Genomic DNA, 26,276 nt, shown 5'->3' with positions numbered 1-26,276 from the left:
AAAGGCCTCCATACTTCTTGGGCACCAGAAAGTAGTGGGAACAGCAACCATGACCTACTTCTGCTGCCAGCATCCTCTCTATGTCTCCCTTGGCAAAGAGAGCCAGCACTTCCTGACGGAGCAAGGAAAGGTGGTCGTCCATCAGCCAGTTAAGTGGATGGCTTGGGTAGAGGGGTGGCCACAAAGAGGAGGAAGCAACCCCTTTAGATGATTAGCAAAACCCAAAGGTCCCATGTTAGTGACTGGCAGTGGTGCAGGTGATGGCGTATCCTGACCCCGACTGGATGCCAATGAAGATCAGAAGGCAAACTAAAGGGGTTTAGGGGCTCTGGGTGGAGGGGGCAGTGGACTGGCTCATTCTCTGCCTACCTGTCCCACATGGACTATGGAACCCGCATCCTAGGCCACAAAATGCTGGGAAGCCTGTTGGCCGTGGTGGCTGGGAGGGTATGAATGCAGTTGGAGCCCAGTTCCATGGCCATGGGGTTGGAATGCAGACTGGGAATGAGGAGGGGCCACAGAAAATCCCAAGGACCCAGCTGTAGCTCTGCTGTCCTGAAAGCACTCCAGTGCTGAGTCCACTCTCCAAAAACACAAGAGTCACCAAAAGGCATGTCCATAAGCAAGGCTTGGACAACCCCTGATAATCCACTGGTTCCCAGCCTGGGGTGGCACTGCAGGGCTACTGACAATAAAAATTGTTCTACCCAGTGAGTTGATCATGTCCAGTCCACAATGAATTTTGCTGCATCTCTCAAGTCAGCAACAGCTTGGAGAGTATGGATCAGGAATCTTCCGAGACCATAGATAGCACTTGCGCAATCTAATCCCAGGTCATATGGAAATATCAACCCAAAATGCATGTGGTGTTCACCGACCAGGTGCAAGGCTGCGGGAAGACAACATTCTGTTGCCACAGGTATCCAGTCTTTTGGATACCGCTCCAGATCCAACATGGGATTCAGGGGGCAGAACTGGCACAGAGTGTGAACATGTCAGCAAGGATCCAGTGTGGGCCCCTCCCAAAACCCTTGGGTCCCAATGGCGCTCCAGAGGGGCAAGATCAGCCAAATATGAGCTGCATGACCTCATAAAATTAAAAAAGCTGGATGGGGCTCGCTTTGGCTCCAGAAAAGTCAGGGAAACGTGGAGGGGACCCTGACTTGGGCTCAGCTGCAGTGCGAGGCCTGGAGTGCTGATGCTCCCGCGCCTTGTAAGAAGACTTAGACGTGCACGGCAAAGTCGAAGACCTCTTCGACTTCTCTGACTTGTTATGTTTGTGGTACTTCCCTGACTTCGGGCGGGATGACAATTGTCAGATGTGGCTCCTTGAACGGTCTCGGGAGCTTGGATCTTGAGAGTTGCGGGGTCCCCGGTCATCAGGCTGTGAGAAGTTTGAGGGCTCACTCCCTTAGTAACTTCGGGTCCATGGCATGGTAGTCCTCGCAGGTCTTGGAGTTGTGGGCCTTCTCCAGCCACCATAAATAAAGTGTGGGTCTCACCACACAGATTGAAACTGGTCAGTTTCTTTGGGGACATCATACCACCGACTGTGATTCTGTATTAGGAAGAGATGCCTAAACATGCCCCCTTCCAAATACATTAAGGGGGTCATTACGACCCTGGCGGCCGGCGGTATGTTGGCGGTAACACCGCCAACAGGCTGGCGGTGTTCCGCCAGCAATTATGACTGTGGCGGAATTGCCACGGCCATACCGCCGGCACCTCCATTTTCCCGCCAGGATTCCGCCTGGCGGTCATAATCCCCAGGGGAGCGGTGCAAGCACCGCTGCCCTGGGGATTATGAGTCCCCGACCGCCGGCCTGTCCATGGCGGTACACACCGCCATTGAAAGGCCGGCGGTAAGGGGACTTGGGGTGCCCCTGGGGGCCCCTGCACTTCCCATGCACTTGGCATGGGCAGTGCAGGGGCCCCCAGGCATAGCCCGTCACGCATTTCACTGCCCGAATTTCGGGCAGTGAAATTCGCGACGGGTGCTACTGCACCCGCTGCACATCAGCATTGCCGCCGGCTCTATTACGAGCCGGCTGCAATGTTGATGTGACATTTCCGCTGGGCCAGCGGAAATGTCATAATAGGGAGACAGGAATACCGCCGGCAATGGCGGTATTCTGTCTCCCGCGGCCTCGGCGGTCTTTTCAAAAGACCGCCGAGGTCGTAATGACCCCCTAAATCTCTAAACACACATTGTGATTCAGAAACATGTTACCGAATAGCAATTTGTGCTCTGCACATGTGTAAAAGTATTTTGACGGTCTAAAATGGCACGATCCTGCGAATTGGGCAGTTACTGACTACAAATGCGTTTGTATGTATGGCCCTCAGTCCATTAGACAGTTTCATTTCTTTTGTCCTTGGCACTTGAAGTACACAAACCTATCTTCCTCCCAATGTTTGAAGGTTATTGTGAAGAGAAACTTACAAGACGTAAACCAAAGAGAGACCTGGTACAGGAGAAAAAAAAGTTTCACAACACAAGGGAAGATTTCCTTTGAAACAAAATATTTTGATCTTTTTCTGAAGGAAAACCCATAATGTAAACTTTTCCTAGGCAGAGGTCAGGAAAGAGCAATGATCTTATCTGGTCTTGAAGGATGGATCTTCCTCACCTGAACAAATGAGGCACAAGCCCTGTAAATTGTATCAGCAAGTGAGCAAAGGAGCTCCTAGGGCTCAGCTACTGAGGCACAAAAGGGGATAAAACGTAGCAAAACCTCCTTACCACCTGTAGCTGGGGTTTAGGAGGGTCTCAGGAGAAAGACAGATTAAAATGAATGAAGAAGAAATGCTTTTAGAAGAAAAAGAGCAGTGATCTGAGGATTCCCTGTTGACAGCTTAATGAACATTAGAAAGTCTGGGCAGCTCAGAAGAGTTGAAGCTCTGACCGGCCAGATTTAGGCTCACAAAATGAGGTGGACAGAATGCATGTGATCTTTGATTGTTTCAGTGTTATTTGAGTGTGTATTGAACACTACTGTTTAAGAATGACCATCAAGGATTCCCAGACTGTCTATGTGGAATATTCAAGCATGTGAATTTATGAACAATCTGGTACTGGAGAAGCAAACAGTGCCCCTTCTGTGAACCAGCTAAAAGGCAACTTTCGTCTGCCATGACAAGGACCTACTCCTCTGCCCAAAGTGTGATGTCCTAACTTATTACTCTCCAGTTTTATAATGGAGGAATAAAACGGGGATCATGGACAGGGATGGTTGGACAGGTTTTTTTCCACTGACGCTTAGGGCACTGCTGGTATTCCTCAGAGGATGCAATGTAATACATTTTGTGTTTTTCCCATGTATTATGGAGCAGGTGGCAACCATATGGGTGAGTGAGCCTGTGACGGTAAACAGAACTTAAATTAGACATACCTGGAAGTTGGGAGTTCCACGCTGACCTGAAAGCCCCTGTATACACAGAAACAAAAAGAGAATTAATTACACAAACACAACTAAAGGGAGAAAAATGCTACTTTGTAATCAGTGTTCACAGATGCACCATTTGCGGAAAAACATTGGCAAGATTCTGGGACCCCTATTCACCCAGTCAGACAAACTCAGAATCTTTTTCCACTGAATCCTAAAGCTGAAAACAGACTCTGGGACCTCTGATTTGCCTCATTGTTATGGCGCCTGGCCAGGAGGAATTCCAGATAATCTTGCTGAACTGCTATAGTACAGACCATTTACTTTACTGGCATATGCCTGGAAACATTTGTAAGAAACCTTCAAAAAATCTGTTAGCCTGCTGAACCATGCTTGTGAATTCTTCACATATGCAAAACGTGTTCCCTGGCGGTCTGAGAAACGGAAAAAATTCAGGAATGCCTTTCAAAGGGAAGGTGATCTAGTCTTGTGTAGTTTACCAACTTTCTCGTCACTTGAAGTCAAAACACTTCCTAGACAATTTTCATTCACGGTTTTGAAAGGGTTAGAACACAGAAACTGCTCCTTTACAAGTTATAGACAATACTATCCTTGAGTCAGGTAAATTCATACTTCTGCTTGTAGACTTATCAGCTGCCTTTAATACTGTCAATCACATTCCTCTGACCAACATTGGGAAATAATGAACAGGCATTGCATGGGTAGTGTTAAACTGGTTCCACTTCTATTCGGCAAACCAAACCCAAGGGTTAAAACAGGCCTCAACTTCCTGGCCCAACTTTCTCACTGTCCTCTAAATGTTTCCTCCTCTTTAAATAATATTTGAGAATACCTTTTTTGGTTTCACCTTTTGACTGATTTTAGGGTTGAGCGTGCAAGTGCTCTAGCCTGCTGTAATCTCTCTGTGGGCTTTTAACCAGGCCCACCGCACACCCATCACTTTCATTGGTTTGTGGGTTTGCCTTTTAAAATTCACTTGGTTTCATTTGTGAAAGGCATGCATACGCCCTGCCTTTTCTGGTGTTTAGCCCTCCTCGAGCGCACCAGCCAACTACTGAAAACATACGAGGCTCCATGTTTTCCAAATGGTTTCTGGACTACTTTTTATTTCCTAAACAGCATGATCTTGCTAGGTTTTACACAGCGTGATCGCGCTTATTTAAAAAATATATTTATTATTTGGTAAATTTCCACCATTCCCATCCACATCAACGCCCGCCCTCCCCCTGAGATTTGAGGCGGCCACCGCTGCACATATGCATGGCCACGCGTCCTCTAGTTTACAACGCTAACAGCTCTAACTCGAGCAAACGCGACACCCATTGCGTTTCAAATGTTTGTTTGTTACTGCTGCCTATTAGTTTGGTCTCAGGTATATCAGAATATGTGCAGGTTTTCCTAAGGAGGATTTATTGCATCAGCCAGAATGTAGCTAACAAGCACAGAAAGTGCTACAGAATGTACTATTGTCTGTAGAAATCATTCCCTGTTGCTGTGCATAAGGGAGGCAGTTGGAATTTAATTGTAAGCCTGTGTCAGGCCGTAATTAGCGCAGAATTGTACACCTCTTCAAGCCTGTAAATGAATGCTTGTCTCACAGACTTGTCTTTTCTTGTCTTCAGTTAAAAATAAAACCCATGTAAGAGCGGCGGCTCTCAGGGATTACCTTTCAGCAAATTAATGGCTCCTTTCGGGTATCTGAACTGCCTTGTGCTGAGTAGGTGATCAGGAGTCGGGGCTATCCAAGCCACCTAACTGAGTAACGGCCACATGTATCTATAGAGAGAGCTTAGAGAAGGGAAGACAAGAAGGTGTTCAGTTGTCACTGTGGAAGCACCCCTGACAATCATGCAAGGTAAGTGAAGAAAATATTGATAAAGTGCCTAGTGACATCTGTTAGACCACAGAAAGTGCTATAAGAGAAGAAGAGCTCCAGTGTGATAGAAAGAGCATGGGGCTCTATGAAGCAACCATTTGAGCTCCTTTGCCAAGCCGCCCTCGATGATAGAGTGGAAATGTCGGGCACTGGGTATTTCCCCAGGAGGCATGAAAGCTTGTTTTTGATTCCAGTGCGCCCACTGCCATTACTGACTTGCCTCTCTTGAGCCTGCAAGGGCACACATTATTCAGGTCCATGGAATTTTGTGGCACTCTCGGAGATGGCAGCTGACCATGGTGACAGGGCTGGTCTCTCCTCCTCCTCTCACTGCAGATAGGCTGTCCTGTGCTTGCTGCAGTGCCAGTCAGCAGGAGACACACTGGCAGACACCTGGGTCTGTGGCCCAGAACAGCAGCTTTTCCTCCTTTCCATGCCAGTAGACTAACGTGTCTTTGCTGCAGCACCGGTCAGCAGGACTAGCCAGGGCTGGGTGCCTGTCCAGTTCCTGTGAAAACTCAAGGTTCCTTCAAAGTGATATTACACTGAATGGCTGATGAATATATGACAGCTCATAAACAGCTGAAATCAAGTGTGCAGAAAAGTGAAGTGCTGTGTGATAATTTTCTCCCTGAGACATAACAGTGGAGGATTGGTTCATGATGTTCCGATGATTAATATCCGCAATAGCCTGTTGAACATGGGAGTAGTGCAGAAACTGCTTGCTTGACGTGCATGGTGCTATATCTGGCCATGGATTTTGTTGAATCATGAGGCAGACATACTCTTGTCAGACAGGAAGAGTGCTCCTTTGAATAAATGTGGCAGCTCAACTGGCTATAAGAGTGCAACATTCTCACTTTCTTCTTCTTGAATTCTGATGTACCACATTGCTCACAGCATGATTTGAGTAGAAATGGTGTATTCTTAGATGGATTACGATCATCATTTCGACAGAAGAGGGTGTTCCCTTGGACATAAGAGTCAGCTCTCTTGTACAGATCACAAACACTCTTCTGGGCACAAACGATTGCACACCTATATTTAAAATTAAGTCTCTCCAATGCTAAAGGTAATGTTCTTGGATAGAAATGCTTTGCTTACTCAGAGATAACAGATGGCTCTCATGAAAAGACAATGATGAAATCTTAAAGTAAAGAAAATACTCTTGTTACATTAAAGATTTTGTTCTCAGACAGAGGGTGGTGTTTGCTCAGATGGAAGAGGATACTTTCTCGGTCAGAAGAGAATGCTGCTCTTTGGGAGAAAAAAGGGGTGAGTTACATTAGGAAACCAAGTTGTTTTGGGGAGAAGTAGGTGTTCTCAGGTAGAAAATGATGTTCCCTTGAACAGAAGGTGTTTGCCACTGATTTGGAGGAGGCAGGCCAATTATCTTTGACAGAAGGAGATGGTCTCTCCGGTCCAAGAAGGCGTTTTAAAAAATATAGAGGAGGACACTTTCTTGGACAGAGGAAGATCCCACCTGCAATAGAAATTTATGCTCTTTTGGCTTGAAGGGTTTGTTTATTTGGGTAAAAGAGGCTGCTCTCGAGACTTTCTATGGATGCATTACCAGAGAAAGAAATAAGAGCTCCTAAAATGAAACATGTTCTCTCAGACAGAAGAGCCGCTTCCCTGAGATACAAGATGATGCTTTCTTGGATAAGAAACTGTGCTGCCTGCTTGGCCAGAAAAAGATGCTCTTAACCAAAAAAGGATATTGACTTTGATAGAGGAAGATACTCTTGCACATAAAATGATACTCTTCAATACAAAATTATGCCTTCTTGGGTAGAAGATTCTATTGGTTAGAAGAGAGTGGTCTCATCTGTAGAAGTTAGTATTCACTCATATAGGCTTGGCAGTGATCTGCGATATGCAAGGATTTCCTCACAGATGGTGCTCCCACAAACAGAGGTGACTGCTCTATCAGATAGAAACATTTGATTTCTTGTTCCGTGCTGAGCTCCCCTTTTGATACAAGACAGTGCCCCTATGTGAAAGGAAATTCTCTCTTTTGTATGAGGTTGACTATACAGATATGAGTTTCCTCTCATATACAGAAGAGATTGTTTTCTTGGATAGAAGATATTTCTCTCCCCAATTAAATATAATGATCTCCAAAATAGGTGAGGTTGCTCCCATTAGAACTCTCAGCTACATATTAGCCTTTCACATTAGAAGAGATTGTACTCTCTACTATTACAGACTGTTGTTGCAAACAGAGGATATTATTCTTCCATAGCCACTAAAATTCTGGAGTTCTCTTACATAAAGATTATAAAATTCTCAGACAACAAACAAATCAGTCAATTTCAATAATACTTTCTAGTGGATTTTGTGCACATTCTTCCAATTTATTGTATACAGGGTGATTTTCTAGGGAAGGGTACTAATACATGTTTACGAAGCATACCACCAGCATAGTGTGCCTAATTGCTCCTATTACTGTTGGACTAAATTATAAACTTTCACTAACGAAGGGGACAGCAACATTTAATATTGACTAGATCCTCAAAACTTCTTGCACCAACCATTCAGATATATTATCAGTGGACATTGATTTAACTAATTCACCGAGTCTGGGATACACATACAAAAAAGTCAAAAAAGAAGATGAAGGACCAAACTGAATCTTTGTGCAATATGCACACGTTACTATTGAAACTTACACTTTACATTTCATAATTATTAGCAACAAAAAAAGTATGCTTTCATCCATATTCTTAATTGTTGCTCTGTACTTTAGTAATAAGTATTATCAACAACTCATTGGTCTTCAAGCTAAATACTACATGTTTTGGAACAAAATTATCTTGTGAGAGGACTCTGTTGCATACTTCAATTAGCACTTCTGAACCACTCTTCATTTAGTATATGTACAGGATTTCCCATCCAAATGAAGAATATGTTAAACGGAACAAAGAAATAACAGCAACTTTGCTGCTTTCCAAAGATCTTTTGATATTTAGATAAACACAGTCATGAATATCCATCAACAGTGCTTAATTTTTGTTGAGGGGTAGAGGTTGTGGGCACTGACCCTCATTCTTAGGTCGAGCACACAAGCACTTTTCGACCTGTTGCAAGTATTCTGTAGGCCTTTAACCACGCCCATCTCACACCCATTACTTTCACTTGTTTGTGGGCTTGCCTTATGCAAATCTATTGAAGTCATTAGTAAATGTTCTGCCTTTGGGCAGTTTTGTTACCACCTTGCAGACTGACCCTGTTACATGGATTATTGCACAATTGCTGATATACTTCTGCATGGGCAAACTATTTTTTAATTTTGTATCTCCCCTTCGTGGTCCAAGGCGGCCATGGCGCTCACAGAGCAGAACAGCGCAAACTCCATCGGTGGTATTGAATCTCTAGTCATGTTGTTCACACTTTTACCTAATCAGTCATTTCTTTTGGCTCATCCCTTCGCACTCTATAGCTTTCACAAAACCACTTGTAATTGATAAATGCTTTACGTAAAACACAGAAATCCTCAAAGCGGCTCTCTCAAAACAGCGGGAGAGCCGATACTAAAATATTCACTGCACTCAGGAAACTCGCCCCATTATGCTTTGAGGGCATTACTTTTAGAAAAACATTTTTTATCATAACTCAGCCCGTGGTGATCCTAGGACAATGGGACCACCCAAAAAAACATTCACCATGACGTGCGCTTTCTGTCTACATCATCTCTGGGTCCCCACACTAGGTGAGTGGGGACCCCAAAATAATAACCCCGCCCACCATTGTGTCTTTTTAAAATCTCTCATGGCTGTAACTTTTGTTTTACAGCTGGAAGTAGTGTTTTTTTCCTTCTCCTGTGCTAAGCTTTTTTTTGGCTATTTGGAGTAGTTTGTGCTTAGGCCCTCATAACTTTTTGTCCACATACGCTACCCATGCCAAATTTGCGTCCTTTTTTTTCCAACATCCTAGGGTTTCTAGAGATACCCAGAGTTTGTGGGTTCCCCTGGAAGATACCAAGAAATTAGGCAAAATACAGCTTTTTGTTTTGAAATGGCAAAAAAGGGCTGCAGAAGAAAGCATGTGTTTTTTCCCTGAAAATGCCATCAACAAAGGATTTGCGGTGCTAAAATCACCATCTTCCTAGCTTTCAGGAACAGGCAGACTTGAATGAAAACCACATTTTTCAACACAATTTTGGCATTTGACTGGGACATACCCCATGTTTACTATTCTTTGTGCTTCCAACTTCCTTCTAGGTATTGACAGAAATGAGTGTGAAACCAATGCTGGATCCCAGACAGCTAAACATTTCTGAAAAGTATACAAAATTCCAAATCCAGCAAGGGGTCATTTGTGTAGATACTTCATGGTTTTCCTACGGAAAGTAACAGCTAAAATAAAAAAATATTCACATTGAGGTAAAAAAAGAGCCATTTCTGTCCACGTTTTCTTCTATAACTTTTTCCAGCTATGGCAGATTTTGAAAGTAATATACCATTACGTCTGCTGGACTCTTCTGGTTGCGGGGATATATAGGGCTTGTAGGTTCATCAAGAACCCTAGGAACCCAGAGCTAATAAATGAGCTGCACCTTGCAATGGGTTTTCATTGTATACCGGGTATACAGCAATTCATTGGCTGAAATATAAATAATGAAAAATAGGTATCAAGGAAACGTTTGTATTTCCAAAATGGGCACAAGATAAGGTGTTGAGAAGCAGTGGTTACTTGCACATCTCGGAATTACGGGGTCCCAATACTGGCATGTGAATTACAGGGCATTTCTCAAATAGATTTCTTTCTTACACACTGTCTTACATTTGGAAGGACAAAATGTAGAGAAAGATAAGGCTCAATAACACTTGATCTTCTATTCTGTGTTCCCCTGAGTCTCCTGCTAAAAACTGTACCTCACTTGTGTGGGTAGGTCTAGTGCACGCAACAGAGAAATGCCCCAAAACACAACATGGAAACATCACATTTTCCCAAACAAAACTAACCTGTTTTTTTGCAAAGTGCCAGCTGTGGATTTTGGCCTGTAGCTCAGCTAGCACCTAGGAAAACCTAGCAAACCTATACATTTTTTAAAACTACACACCCAGGGGAATTCAGAATGGGGTGACTTGTGGGGCTCTCACCACGTTCTGTTACCCAGAATCCATTGCAAACCTCAAAATGTGGCAAAAAAAAACACTTTTTTCCACACATTTCGGTGATAGAAAGTTCTGGAATCTGAGAGGAGCCACAAATTTCCTTCCACCCAGCATTTCCACAAGTCTCCTGATAAAAACGCTATCTCACTTGTGTTGGTAGGCCTAGTGCCCGTGACAGGAAACGCCCCAAAACGCAACATGGACACATAAAAGTTCTACATTGAAAACTGACATGTTTTTTGGAAAGTGCCTAACTGTGGATTTTGGTCTCTACCTCAACCTGCACCTAGAAAAACCTACCAAACCTGTGCATTTTTAAAAACTAGACACCAAGGGGAACCCAGGATGGGGTAACTTGTGGCACTCTTACCAGGTTCAGTTACCCAGAATCCTTTGCAAACCTTAAACATTGGCAATAAAAACCTCACATTTCGGTGCTGCCAAGTTCTGGAATCTGAGGGGAGCTACAAACTTCCTTCTACCTAGCATTCCCCCAAGTCTCCCGATAAAAAATTGTACCTCACTTGTGTGGGTAGGCATACAGCCCGCAACAGGAAGTGCCCCAAAACACTACGTGGACGCATCAAAATTATCAGGGGGGGTCAGGCGGATAACTGCTTTTTTGGTCCTGGGCTTAGCAGCCATCTAGGGAAACCTACCAAACCCAGACATTTCTGAAAACTAGGCACCCGAGGTGTGACCCTAGGTGTGACTTGCGTGGAGCCCCCAGTGTTTTCTTTCCCAGAATCCTCAGAAAACCTCAAATTTAGCTAAAAAAATCAAATTTTTCCCACATGTCTGTGTGGGATCACCGCACCGGCACAAATTTCCTATCACCCAATGTTCCCCTCAATCTCCCGATAAAAATGATACCTCACTTGTGTAGGTGGGCCAAGTGAGGGGGAACCAAAGCAGGTCCAAAAGGGCAGTTTGAAAAAAACGTTTGTAGGCTGACAAGTGGGGCAGACTTTTTATTGGTATAGATGCAACAATGCTGGTTGGTAGGAATTTTGTGGATTCCTGCAGATTCTGGAAGGTTCCATCACAAAATGTAGGGTAAATGTGTGATTTCAAGCAAAGTTGGAGGTTTGCAGGGCACCGTGGGTACGAAAATGGTGTGCGGTGCATGTGAAGCACACTACCCTGGACTCACCTAGATGTTTAGTTTTCATATGTGTCTAGGTCTCTTAGATTTTTCTACGTGGCAGCGTCCCAAAGTCAAAAAAGTGCAGCCCTCACCATTCCAAGTGGGAAGATTTTGAGATTAGCCAAGATCTCATGGCCCAAATGTAAAATCAAAACCCAAAATAATCAAATGTCCTCTTGCTTGCCGTTGGGATAAGATCTTTTAGTGTGCAGGGGGAGAGCTGAAAGACTGTTACCCCCTTCAGTTGTGGTGGGATCATAACCATGACCATACTGGTTGGTAGCCACCACCCCACTATTTATTTACTTTTTTTAAATTCCCTGGCATCTAATAGGTTTTCTAATAGAAATAGGCCGATCTGCCCCCAAGGGGATCAGAAATGGCAAAAAATAAATTTGCCCCCCCCCCCAGGGGAACAACCCTTGCCTAACGGGTCGCTCCCCTTGCGTGAAATTGTTGCATAAAAAAAAAAAGTCCCTGGTGTGGATAGTGGTTTCTGCCCCCCGTTGGGGGCAGATCAGCCTAATAAAAACAGGCCACTCTCCCCCCAAGGGGGGCAGAAATGGCCTAAAATAAATTTGCCCCCCAGAGGAGCGACCCTTGTCTAAGGGGTCGCTCCCCACCTATATTAAAAAAAGATCCCTGGTGCATAGAGGTTTCTGCATCCCTTGGGAGCAGATGGGCCTAATTAACATAGGCTGATCTGCCACCAAGGGGGGCAGAAATGGCCTTATAATATACTGCCCCACTTGGGGAGCAACGCTTGCCTAAGGGGCCACTCCCCTCATGTGTAACATAAAAAAACAAACTCCCTGGTGTCTAGTGGGCATTCCTGCAGCACGATTGCTATGCAATCGTGCTGCAGGAACACTCAGAGAGACATGAAAAGGAAAGGAAAAGCCTTTCCTTTCCTTTTCATGACTCCCTAACCTTCCCTGCCCCAGTAACGAGGAGAAACTAATCAGCTTCTTCTCCCAATGGAGGCGACCTTTGATGAGGTCAGCTCGCAATCACATGCTGACGTCATCTGACGTCACAGGGGAGTCAGGGGTGGAAGGGAAAGCGATTCCCCTTCCATTCCTACCAAGGGGAGGGGGTTGGGAGGCCCAAGGGCGGAGTGCTAGCACTCCCCCCTTGGGCCGGGTGAAGGACGAAACAGTTTAGTCATCGGCACCCGAGCGGTTGAGCTGAGAACGTAACGGTTACATTCACGCCACCCAAGGGGTTAGGGGACTTGTTTGTAGTAATACTGCATTAGGCCTATTAGCTTGTAAAACAGCACAATAAACTAGGCCCTCTAAGGACTAAATACAGGGTTGCACTGAATTATTTCCTGCCATTTTCTTTTCATGCGGTTATGTACTCTAGGGGCTAACTATATGATTACTTGACCATGTTTCTTAAAAATGCAGTTTTTATGGTGGTGTCCTCTAGGGGCTGTTCTAAGCATTACAGTCAACATATCAACATAGTACAATATTCGTGGCACTCGGAAACTCGCCACATAATGCTTTGCACAGCATTACTTTTACAAAACATTTTTGCTCATAACTCAGCTTGTGGTGGTCCTAGGACAATGGGACAACCTTCAAAACATTCACCACAACACACTCTTTTTGTTTACATCATCTCCGGGCTCCCAAACTAGGTTAGCAGCGACCCCAAAATAATAACCCCTCGCACCATTCAGTGTCTTTTTAAGTTCTTTCATGGCTGGAACGTTTGTTTTTTAGCTGGCAGAAGTTTTGTGTTTTAAAGGCCTTGTTTATAATTTCTTTGCAGTAGGCCTGCTAGCTCTGAAAATGTGTAATGCTCCATGCTCTTTAAGGGCTAGGTATATGATTACACTGCATTACCTTCTACCATTGTCTTTTAATGTGGTTATGCCCTCTAGGGGCTGACTATATGGTTATATGACCATGTTGCTTACAAATACTATTTTCATTGTAATGTTCTCTAGGGGCTGTTCTAAGCATTACAGCCTAAGAGAAAAGTTTATCTCTGATAATTGTTTTTATTGGGTTTACATGATAATTGTACATGTTTTATTAATCTCCCCTTATTGCAAATATGACCATGATTCAGGACAACTTAACAACCTTATTACACTGAGACTGTTTGAACACTCTTGATATGTTTGGGTGATCCTTCTAGTTTATTTCTCTCATTACTCCTCCAGGGCTATCTTGTGTCTTTTTTTGTGAATTGTGTTAGCCAGCCAGCAACTCTGATGGTAGGGTGGAGAAAGTGGTATTCTATTGGAATTAGCATGGCAGATTTAAATTAGGATGCTAAATGGCATTATTTTCACTTTTGGCTGCAGATAGGGGAAGAAGGTAAATGGAAGTGTTTTAGTTATATGCAGAGCCACTGGAATCATGTGGTAGGTAAAGACCACGTTATGAGGCAGGGTTGACCAATTTATGTGGAGAAAAAAAATTCCAGTTATGAATTTACAATGTCAATAGCCCTAACACAAACAAATAAGAGACCCGTTGCATTGCAAATGCTAGTTTACACTGTCATGCTTTTCTTCTGCATTTCCCTACTTTTTGTTCTGTAGCCCTTATTTGGATATTAACCTTTTCTGTCTCTGTTCTCTGGCTTTGGATGTTTTTTTTACTGTGTTCTGGACTTTTTAAAATACTTTGATTACTGTTTTATCTAACTAATGTTTGCTCGTTTGTGAAGTACTATGTTTAAGATATGGAAAATGTCATAATTAAACTGTCAGCTCTCCACCTTACCCAATTTACTCATCCCAACAGGCAGCATAGACTCTGGACTGTATCTCAACCCACTGAAGTCACAAATAACTTCATAGCTGAATTCAGAGACTCTCTAGCTCTGTTGAACCTGCCCGAGAAGTTAAAGGGATACATAGACACAGTGCTTAATTTGTGCTTGTTGTTTCCAGTGCTGAGCACTGGGACTTATTTTTGAGGGCCAGGGCTTATTCTTCTGCCTCAAGCATTTGCTGCGAGCAAAAGACACATATGGGAAAGACGGATGAAGGGAAAAACGAAAAAGCATCACAAAGGGAGAAATTAGAAAACTGCAAGAGTGAGCTGAAGGGGCAGGGAGTGGCTTTATATGGATTAAAGAGGCCTGAGATGGCTCCAGGATTACACCGCCTCAGTATTCCATGTTCACACATTTAATTGCAGCAGCTGTGTGTTTAAGAGGAGGGCTTTGAGCACCAGCACCTTTTTATGTACAAATTAAGCACTGCATAGACAAGCCTTCCTCCTTATCTTCATTTGCACTGTCCTACTGCGTCCCAGGCATTGAAAAAAGCAAATTTCGGACACAGGACGAAAACAAGAGAGGAGCAGGATGGATCATAGGTGCATTGACAGTAAACTAAGGATGGGTGATGTAGTGGTTTAAATGGGCAGGTACTGACAGGTAATTAGTAACTGCACTTCTTTAATGTAACTAAAAGGGTAGAGTATGAGCTCTTTCCAGCAAGGGTGCCACACACCCAATGGGACAGGACCAGTACTTTTAAGTGACAAACCAGTACTCAAAAATAATGAATACTGGCACTGCTATATATTCAAGCGTCAAGCACTACGCAGATATATGATAATGCAAGTCTGGCAAAGGACAGAGGCACTTAAAGCAGACCAATCATCTGGAAGAGAGTACCCAGTTGCTCCACTTAAAGACGAGGCTGGGTCCTTGTAGCATTGCAGTACCTACTACGCACAGCAGCTGATCTACCTCCCTGATGAAGTGCTGAGATCCCACAATCCTCAGCTCCCATTTGATTTGCAGCTACTACACAGTTATGACTCACTCTGAGCTATCTGGCTTTGATCAGCTTTGCTCCAACAGCTCTGAATCGTTGGAACAAGCTGCTCTTGGGGCTGGAATGTGAAGCTATGAGCTTCCTTGTATGGAGGCTTCATCAGTTACCCTGTTAATTGGCATCGCAAGGCTGTACTCTACACTATCGATCTGATATGCTCTCCAGTGCTTTGATTTTAGAATATTGGGGAACAAAGTGGGCTGTGATCCTGAAAAGATCATCATAGCTCTACAGTACCATTAAGTTGTGCAGTATTATCTCTGTTTTACATGTTTTTCTAGTTAAAGAAAATTCAAGTCGCTCACTGTTTAGATTCATGTACTCAGGTTCATTAGTTTTCCTTTAATTAGACTTGACAGATGTCAGTTTCTCAAGAAGGTAGGCCAACGCATTTTCTACAGAGCAAGAAACATTTTGCTTTGCCTACTTGACAGTACATTCACTGTCTTTTGCAAAATATATTATCAATCTTGTGTCTTTCTCTCCTATGAAACAGTATTTTTACCATCTATTTCGATGGCTGGCATCCATGCTTTCAATGTTTTCTTTTCAAGTACTACTTTTTTCTTTTGAGTTAAGCACTTCATGCGAGTGCATGTGTTTTCTAGCTGTCTCTCTCATGTACTTCTCTCTCCCTGCACTCTGTTTGGCTTTCGGTCACCCAAGTGCTTCTTCCTGCCCCCTCTATGTTGCGCTTGCCTCATATACTCCCCTGTTTGATTATTCGACCATGTGCTTCTCCCCACCCTTCCATGTTACTCTCTTGCACCCATTTGCTCCCAATAAGCTTTCGACTTTGGTCTCAGTCTCAAGTTTCTACCACCAGCTGCACTGTTGCTTTTGCCCCCATCTGTGCCACGTGTTGCTTCTGCCCACCACGAAACCATGGTGGTAGGCACTATCAGTGACAGGGAATCCCTTGCCTGGCACTGATAGGGGTCTACCCCGCCCCTCCCCGGAGTCATCCCCCTCCCTCTCCTGCCACCCCAAACATGTACACACTCACATGCGCACCCATATACACACATGCACACAGACATACCCACCACCACCCACACATGCGCACATACATACCCACATACCGCAACACACACCAACATACCTTGTCACACATGCATTCACAACACACAACATACATTCACATTCAGTTATTCACGCATGCATTCAACGCGACTGACACCCACATGCACGCATTCCAAAACATACACACACACCCCCCACATACACGCAACACCCCCACCTCCCTCTCCTGTCAGAGAACCCGACTTACCTGCTTGCAGGGGGTCCTCAGGGTGGAGAAGGTCCGTGGTGCTGCTGTCAGCAGCAGCGTCCGGCAGCAAAACGCCGCCAGGCCATATCACCGGTCATGATACGGTCGGCGGTGTTTTGCTGGCGTGGCGGTGCTGCTGTCAGCAGCGCCGCCTTACCGCCGTCCGCTGCCATGACCGTCGCCGGTATTCGGCCAGCATTCTGGCGGTATACCATAGGCGGTCGTAATAAGCGTAGATGGCTGGTAGCCACGACGGCGGCATGTTGGTGGTCGTCGGTGTGGCGGTAGGCGGCAATTACCACCAAAGTCATAATGAGGGCCTGAATTAGGTTTAAAAAGTGGGTAACCCCATCAAAGCCTCTTTGTTCATCAGGAGCTGATTAGAAAAAAAGTGTGTGGCTGACATTTGAAACAACTAAACTTCAGTCAATAAGGTAGATGCACTGAAAGCTCTACTCCCACTAGAAGTCATCATACCCCAAATTTTCACAGCAAGTGTGAAGGATTCCTAGAACACTTAGTGAACCTCTGCCCAGGAAGGAGGGAAGGTCACATGTTCATCTATGTAAGATACTAATGCAGGAAAACTGGAGTTAAAGGTAAGAATTAGATCTTTTCTAGATTCACATACTTGAATCAGAATAGTAAGCATTAGCAAGCATATTTAATAAAACAGACACAGACCAACCATCAATAAACCAGGCTGTATAGATCTAAATCACCTACTGAGGCGTCTGCTACTGCATTTAGCTCCACGTAGTAGTGCTTGGAAAAAATATGCCTGCTTCAACACGTCTGGTAGCAGCACTCCTACATACAGTACAGCAGTAGCTGACATGCTCCTGTTGGAATGTGTTGATAATTAACTTATTATGGCATGTAATGAATGGCCAGTCTACATACCCTGCTTAGACAGGGGTCAGCCTAAAAGGAGATGAAGAGCTGATGTGTCATTCTCATGTGCATGATTCTGTCAACACAAGGTTTGAGGCACCTATGAAGATCCAGTGAATGCAGTGCCTGCTTCGCTGATGCTGCTAGATTCTGAAAAAAGGAAAAAAGTATTGCATGGTTTGTTTAAGTGAAAATAAGAGTCTACTTAAGGCATGAACTTTAGATAATTGATTAGGGTGACTTTATCGCTAGTGAAATCAAAAATGGCTCTCTGATCGTTAAAGCTTGAAGTGCTCTCACTCTTCTTGCTGATGTCAATGCCAATGAAAGAAACGTTTTTCAAGAAAGGTGCTTAAGTTCGAGGCACTTAAGTAGTATGCCATATTTGGATATGTTTTAATGCTCTGTAGTGTGCCATCCACATGCTCGCCAAATAACATTTGTCCATCAAAGGACATTTCCAATATTGTGATTTGCCGAATAGCATGGACTTAAGGCAGGATTTGCCATCTGAGCGATACATCTCACACTTGTCTGTGAAAACCGGCATGTGACATGTGCATAACATCACCTGTGACGGCAGAAGAGATGGTGAACCCATCCTTATATGAAATGCTAGATCTTAGCCCTGGTCCTGAGGATTGCAAGAGGGCTGCGATAAGTAGTGTCGTGGGACAGGTGGTTGCGTAGGCCTTTTCTGTGGCACTAGCAGGTGCTGTCTGGTTGAGGTGGAGGAGGTGAACCCCGAAGTGGTTGAGGAGAAGGACATACAGAGGTATTTCTGAGGTGGAGCTTGAGGCGGTTCTGTGGTTTGGAGTGAGCTTGTGGCAGAGGGCTAGCCTTTGAAATGTCTGCAGTATCTGTTGCAAAGTTTTCAAAATGTAACTACCATCTGCATTACAGGGCGCTTTCTTTGGTGGAACCTGGGTCCATATGGATGTTGATACTGTCAATTGTGACCTTCTGTAGGAGGGCCCTGTGGCCCACACTGATGATAATCTTGTGGGCCATTGAGCTGTTCTTCAATGTTACTTTCCCATGGTCATCTACCATAGTCCTCTTCGTCATACTCTGTTATTTTTTTGCATTTATGTAAAGAGTTGCATAATGCACAATCATGACCAAGAGGGTATCACAGTGCAGTACAAGAGTATTATTACAAACATGATGTGTGGTCAGGTATACAAATGAGTAAAATTTACATAATGTATGTTCGGTCGCTGACAATGTGCCCCTGTGCCCAAAAAACCTTTTTTACTGTCTGGTCCATCAGCTATTGTGGACTCCTGTGGGTGACTGATGGAGTTTGTCTATCTCTGTTGATGCCAGTCTTCAAGAATCTTGCAGTGGACAGCCAGATGAGCTGGGTTATAAAATGCAGTCCTAAGTCTGTTCTTAGCCACACATTTCTCTCCAACCCCGAATTGTGGTTGTGGACAGGTAGTTGAGTAAAAACTTTTAATAACAAATGTAAATTTGAAATCGGACCCTCCATAGATGGTTGGATAACATCAGTGGCAGGAGACACCATCAACTAAGCCTTATTCTTGGTTGATGGCGACAGAGAGATCAAACCATTTGTCTGTGATGTAATGGACAAAAAGGATATAGTTGATGGTGCAACTGACGTATGTTCTGTAAACGTTGTAATATCGTCAATGAGGAAAGTAGGCTTACTGCTAACAACAGTTTTTGGCTTTTTGGTGGGAGAGCTAACTGGCCTCTCAAAAGTGTCACATTCTGCCCTTCTCTTCCCGCCCTTGTCGGATGGAACTGGAGTGCGATTTCGGATCTTGCACATTCTGGTCTGGCTGAGATAGGGGCGACCCTTTTATGTAGCCACGGTGCTGCTGACATGGTAGATGCCAAGGTAGTCTGTGCCCTCCGGAAGGAGTACCAGGGGAAAAAACCCTAAGGGAATAAACCTCTTCCGCAGGAACTCTAAGAAGCAGGCTAGAGAGAGCGTCAGGATACCAGGACTTCAAGGATTGGAACAAATGGAAACTGTAGGAGAGAAACAACAGGAAATACACCACAGGAATAGCAAGCAGGAGCAAGAACCACCACCAACCAGGAAGTCTTGCAACGTAAGGCAGAAAAGAACCCGGGTTCCTTATATACTAATGAACAGTAAGTGACAAACATGAAAAAGGAAAAATGTCATCTTGGATTCTGAACATACCATAGAGAAAACTGGAAAGGACGCCGATATTGGAAAAGGACAAAGAAAAGATACCAATGCATGCTGGGAGGTAAATGGTATTATGGGAAGAAGGAACATGTCCCCAATGCCCAGGAGTAGAGGAAAAAGAACAAAGAAGTAAAAGAAAACATAGGACAGGGTCCCAAGGACTACAGATGAAGGTAAATATTATATGAGCATTGCGGGGGAACGTGCAACGCAACACTATGCCATGTGTTAACTGCAACGAAATCCGCGGTCCGATTCCTGGCCACCTGACCTCGCCCCAGATCAATAATGGAGATGCCGCAACTGGGCAAACAGCCCACGGTGGATCCGAAGGCCCGGGAAGCGAACCGCGGGTCAGAAACGTAATGCCATGTGTTTGGAGTCCATCTGCGGTGTGACAAAAAGTGATGTATTTTCTGCACCATTAGTGCACAGGTTGCTCTGCAGCCTGTTTGAGACCTTTTCCAAGGAGGACACAGTATTCCCCTTCAAAGGCAGAAATGCATACTTCTCAGCTAAATTCTACTTCTGGGAATTCAGAGTGCTTCCTTTTTTATGCTACATTGTGGGAGTGTCTGAAGGACCACTTTGCACAGAATCAATCATCCCCTGACAGAGGAAACCCACTTCATTTGGAACAGATAGAAGGCTAGTCTCCTTTCCATATCCATCAGACTCTTAGATGGAAATCTGTTTGCAAATGTCACATTTATAAGATTGATGGGAAGTACACAGATAATAAATGCACTGAAAGTATGGATCATGTATGTATATGTTCTTCTGTCGGCGGATGGAACAAGTTCTGAAGACAGATCTTGTCTCATTATCTATCATTATGTCAGTTGGAAGTGCCTCCCGTGGGTCAGAAAGTCACCAAAAACAACTCACAGTTGTCGGGAACGGAAACTGATGCTAGCTGTAGACCAGGGATGTCCAGGTGAATGACAACATCTAAAAACATATGTTTGAAGTAGCAAAGAGCAGCATTCATTACAGGAACGTCCTCACACGAGTGTCGAAATCTGATCTAAGGGAGAAGAGATCTCAACATATCTATCTCATTGCGGGTTTGGTTTATTTCAAACAAAATGGATGAAGAACCAAAGAAAAACTGCTTGGTCACTTTAGCACCATTTAGTGCCATTATAAAATTACTGGTGATTCCCAGCCTTAAAAACAGAATGATTCAAGCATTTGAAACTATGAAGGATCCAATGATGGTGAAAAATAACTTCTACTCTGTCTGAAAGACTTAAAGGGATGCAGCAGAAACTTACATACTAATCAATGCCTGTTCTCCTACAAATGTATTTGCATGATCATGCTGGAACTGGATTGCCTTTTCAAATTCCAGTTTATGGAAGCTCCTTTGGCATCTACATAGGAATTCAGAAAAAGACAGAGAGAGAGGAGATGTGACAGAGAGAGAGAGAGACAGAGAGAGAGAAAGAGAGAGAGAGAGAGAGAGAGAGAGAGAGAGAGAGAGAAAGTGAGAGAGACAGAGAGAGAGAGAGAGAGAGAGAGAGAGAGAGAGAGAGAGAGAGAGGGAGAGAGAGATTTTATAGTTCACTTGAACTACTCTCTGGGATTCCTCAAAGAACAGACAGACAGGATGCTCTCTCATCAATAACGACTCCCTTGCATATCCCCAGATCAACATTCCTGGTTTAATAGTCTTGAGCAAAACCGATAAAAACAATATTCAAATCCCTGCTGGAATGGAGCTTCTAATAGGTGGAAACAGGAGTGATGCTCATAACAAATATGTTTCAGAACACAGTTTTGTATATAGAGACAGTCCCTGAGTTTGGAAAAAATTACTAAAATGATACTGGGTTGCTAAAGAAGCCTATTCATTTACTATGGTATGTTATAGGTCGAGTATGTGCTGATGATATGTTAAATGTAGTGCTGTTGAAAAAACTCGGGGTTCCCAGTCTGATGAAAGGAAATTATTAACATGTGAATCTATGAAAGACCCAGTGCTGGAGAACTTTATGTACCAACTGCAGAATAAGACTTTAATAGTAGATAGCAGGCTGGTGTCAGAAAAACAGTTATGCTGAGTATTAATCAAGATGTGTAGGGATGTGTCGCTGGGGCTTGGAAAGGACATTGTTTGGAGTGGGGCATCAGACGCAGTTGGAACCAAGTGCATCACTGGAAAGTTTGAAGGAGTGCAACCAGGCTTGTCTGCTATCCATATGCTACCCATACACCCCTTAGTATAGCATCTACCTAACTGAAGTGATTGCAGCAAAGGCTGCCCTGCCACTTTAGGCTTACAACAATCCGTGTGGATAGCACCTGCATTCACTCTGAAAAGTAAATCTTTTTTGGTTCATCTTCTTTATGGTGAAATTAAGAAACAACACTGCCTAATTCAAGATGTAAACATATAAGAGGAGGGATGCTTACCCTGCTTAGAGCTACTGAACCTCAAAGGACTGGGGACAAGGCTGGGCAACTTCAAATTAAGTCCCATCAGTAAAATAATTTGATTTGGTACTCATATTTCTGTTAATGACAGCTTTACCAAATATCAATGTGAGCCTTCATTACATTAGGATGAATTTAATTTCTTGCCCTTGGCTAATCATGAGATGGGAAAACCTGGACCACAGGGAGAGAGGGCTCTTGACCCAAGTCACAGCAGCATGCCTTGTGGAAAACTTAAACATGGATAAGGGCTTCTTCTTCAGCTCCTATTCAGAAGCCTTGTCATCAGTTTCCAGTAGTGCTGAGATGATCCGGAAGATGAATAAGAGTATCAGGAGGATCTGCCCATGCTGGTTTATGATTTCTGAAGGAGGTGGCATGTTCTGCATGGGTTTATACAAACACTGATATGGGAGCCTTTCAAGTCTTTTACGTCATGAGCATTGTAAAGGTATGAGGTCATGAACATGGAGAAGATACCCAAAATCTGGATTCAGATAAAGGCTGCACAAGACATTAGGTGGCTGATACCTTGGAATCCAGAGACTATTAAGGCTTCGTGGAGAGTGTGGCCACCTCCTTGTAAAAAGACCTAAAGAGTCTTGATGTCTTTCTGACAATAACTTGTGATACAAAGATAAATGATGCTGCGAGCTTCTCAATGGCCTGACAAACACAGGAGGACCATAAAGTCAGCAATAATGCCATTTGTGCTTAGTCACCAAAGATGAGAAGCAAGGCCTCTGTATGTCACATCTTCTTAAAAATGGACAACCAAGAAGAACACACAAAAAATCAGTTTAATGAATCACCTCAGGCTTGAGTAGGAGGCAGAAACCTTTCATGGAGGTTCACGGTCACCAGGACCACGTTGAGTGTAGAAATTTGGTTTGAATTTAGAAGTGAGCATGCATAACATGACCTGGTCTCACTTCAGGTCCCTTTTAGCAGAAGAAAAAAAACGGTGGTAATGAATCCAGCAAGAGCATGTGTTGACCCAGGACACTGACACATGCACAAAATCCACCTTCTAAAATTGTCTGTTAAACATGTAAATATTATTGTCTTCCTCTGAAGCAACATTTCCTGCAGTGATTTTCTGAAATATGTTACCTGTCTAGTGCGTTCCAGTGGAAACTTCAAGCTGGACTTGCAGTTTATATTAGATGATGCTCACCACAACCTTGTCAGTTTCCTTACTAGGCTGGTACTAGAAGGCTAGATAACCTTGTGGCCATGAACAAGCCACAAATTATATCTAGTGATGGTCTGAACAAGAACAACTTACCACTTCTCCTTCTGGTCCAGGGATTCCACGCTCCCCAGGGCTTCCAGTAACTCCAGGTCCACCCTGAAAGAAAGTGCAAATGTTTAGCATTTGAGGTTTTTTATGTAAAATAATAACAGCCGTAAGGAGTGCATGAATGAAAAAGTTACTTACTTTTGGTAACACTTTTTCTGGTAAAAGTTCTATTTAACCACAGATTCCTCACCTTAGAATATTCCTATGATGTCCGACTGGATGCAGAAAATCCTCAGCAGTACTTCTGCACGCCAGAAAATGTCTCTGATTTGCTCCACGTCATCTACATTAGAAGTGACATTGCAGGGCCCAAATAAGCACCATCCCAGAGTGCTGTTATCAAGTTCTTTCTTTTGTGACTACTTCTGTGTCAAAAACGCAGAGTGATGTAAAAACCTATGTGTTGACCAATTTGCAGTTACTAATGGGATCTGTAGAGTCATGAGCTCAGTTTGCAGAGTGGTGAGATTGGGAGGCTTGGTTAGGAATCCGGGTTAGATAGAGTCTCTACCAGAAAAAGCATTACCGAAGGTAATGAACTTATTCTTCTGCTAGAGACTTCTAACTGTAGATTCTTCATCTTAGAATGGATACCAAAGCAATACCTCTCTAAAGCTGGGACTGTGAACTGGCTAAAACCAGAAAGTCCTGGAGGACCGAATGAGCAAAATGCCTATCTCAAAAGACTTGATTGTCCAAGTAGTAATGATTCTTGAACATGTGGAGTGACGCCCACAAAGCGGCTTGACAGTTATCCAGTATAGGTACCCTTAGTGCTTTCGTAGCAGTAGCGGTCTTGGCCATGGTGGAATGTTCCAGCAAGCCCCCAGGAGACTGCTGTTTAGCTACTGCACAGCAGACTTTAATTCGGAGTACAATCCATCAAGATATGGTCCGCTTCTGCATAGCCTGGCCCTTTTTCGTTTGAGTGAACCAAATTAAGAGCTGATCACCTAATAGTCTTTGGTGCGATCAGTGTGCAAACAAAAGAGCCCTCTTCCAGGCCAGATGATGGAGTCTCTCTTCATACTTGGGGGGATGAGGTGGCATGAAAAAAGGTAGGCAGAGTAATATCCTGATCGACATGAAACAGAGTTAAAACCTTCGGCAACAAAAAGATGCACATCCGAAGAACCAGTTTGTCAAGGAAAAAGTTAGTGTAAGGAGAGTGGACTGACAGAACTTGAAGCTGACTGACACTCCTGGCCGATGATATAGCCACTAAGAAGACAGTTTTCAGAATGAAGAGCCGCAGACCAAAGCTGCGAAGTTGCCCACAGGGAGAACACATTAGAAATGTTACTATCAGATTGAGGTCTCTTATGGCATGATAAAGTGGGTAGGAGGAAACAAATATTGTAAACCTTTCAGGAAAAACAGTCACAACAATTGACTTGAACAGAGTATGTTGGCCCAGCAACTACACAAAAGCCACAATGACTGACAAGTAACCCTTATCCGTGCCCAGGGCAATGCTTTGCCGGGCTCAGGATAAAAGAAACAACAGCACCTCCAACAGCAGTGCAGAAAGGGGATTCACATGACGTGAGGAGCACCAGGCCACAAACGTCTTCCAACGACAGGCATGTACGGTTTTGGTGAAGGGAAACCTGGCTGCCAAGATGACATCAAAGACTGAGGAGGGAGATTGAAGATTCTCAATTGTTGCAGCTGAGACACCATGCGTGGAGGTGGAATGTGTGCAGGACCGTGCCCTGCTGCTACGACAGGAGATCCTCCCAAAGTGGCAGCCTGATGGAAGGACTGGTACCCATGCTCAGGAGTTCAGGATACCATAATCTCCTTGCCCAATCTTGCCCAAACCAGAACCACAAAGATGAATTGGGCCTGGTTGGTTCTGATCTTCTTGAGAACTCTGGGCAGGAGTGGTATCGGAGGAAAGGAGTCACAAGCTTCATCTTAAGCAGAATGTGTATCAAAGTGACAGCCGCTTTGGAAACTCCAAAGCACAGAAGTGCTGACACTGCACGTTCTTCGCATTGGCGAACAGATCGAGCCAAGGGTCTCCCCATTCTTGGAAGAGATCTCACACCATCTTAGGGTGTAGTTGCCATTCATGATCTGAAAGGCATTGACAGCCGAGCTCATCTGCCCTGGCATTCAAGGAGCTGCCAGGTGTTCAAAGACAGGAAAATATCATGGTGCTCCAGCCAAGTCTAGACACACAGAGTTTCCGGTCACCAGGTCCATGACCCCACCTCGATCTGTTTGATGAAATACCACATGATGGTGATGTTGTCCGTGAACACCAGAACCAGCCTCCTTTTGATGGATGGAAGGAAGGCTTACAATATCTAGCAGATAGCATCCAGCTACAAAAGACTGATATGAAGCTGTGATTACACCAGAGAACAGAGTCCTCTGATGTTTACCTCACACAGATGGCAGCTACAACCCAGAAGTGATGCATCAGTCACCACAGTGTGATCTGGGTAGGGAAGCGGAAGGGGTCTGCCACTGGGTAATAGCGATTTGTCAGCCACTACTGCAGGTCTTTTACACTCTCCTTCGAAATCTGAAACAGGTCATAGAAGTTCCCTTGGTGCTACACCCACTAGGGCATCAGATCCCACGGCAGGACCCATGTATACCATCTGGCATGTTTTGCCAGCAGGATGCAGGTGGCCATCAGACCCCCTCAGCGTCAGTCTCACTGAAAACAAGGACTGATGCTAAAACATAGGGAACATAGATCAAATATTCTGGATTCTCCACTCCAGAGAATAGGCGCAGAACTGCATAGTATCCAGAACAGCCCTGATTAAGGAGAGCGTCTGAGAAGGAGTTAGGTGTG

The 26,276-nt window shown here is 44.2% G+C and overlaps 1 protein-coding gene across 2 annotated transcripts in view; it reads right to left on the bottom strand.

Moving 5' to 3' along the window:
- Positions 1-26,276, bottom strand: part of LOC138265860 (collagen alpha-4(VI) chain-like) — a 946,529-nt gene that overhangs the window by 93,981 nt on the left and 826,272 nt on the right. For both annotated transcript variants that reach the window (XM_069213964.1, XM_069213965.1), the window contains 2 exons: positions 23,447-23,509; positions 3,393-3,428 (listed from right to left, as the gene is read on the bottom strand). In XM_069213964.1, coding sequence (XP_069070065.1) covers positions 3,393-3,428; positions 23,447-23,509 — 99 coding nt within the window. The remainder of the gene's footprint in view (positions 1-3,392; positions 3,429-23,446; positions 23,510-26,276) is intronic.

Source organism: Pleurodeles waltl, chromosome 11, assembly GCF_031143425.1.
Source record: "Pleurodeles waltl isolate 20211129_DDA chromosome 11, aPleWal1.hap1.20221129, whole genome shotgun sequence".
Lineage (NCBI taxonomy): Eukaryota > Metazoa > Chordata > Amphibia > Caudata > Salamandridae > Pleurodeles > Pleurodeles waltl.
The sequence above is the reverse complement of the archived record's forward strand: the minus strand, read 5'-3'. Positions and strand labels throughout refer to the sequence as shown.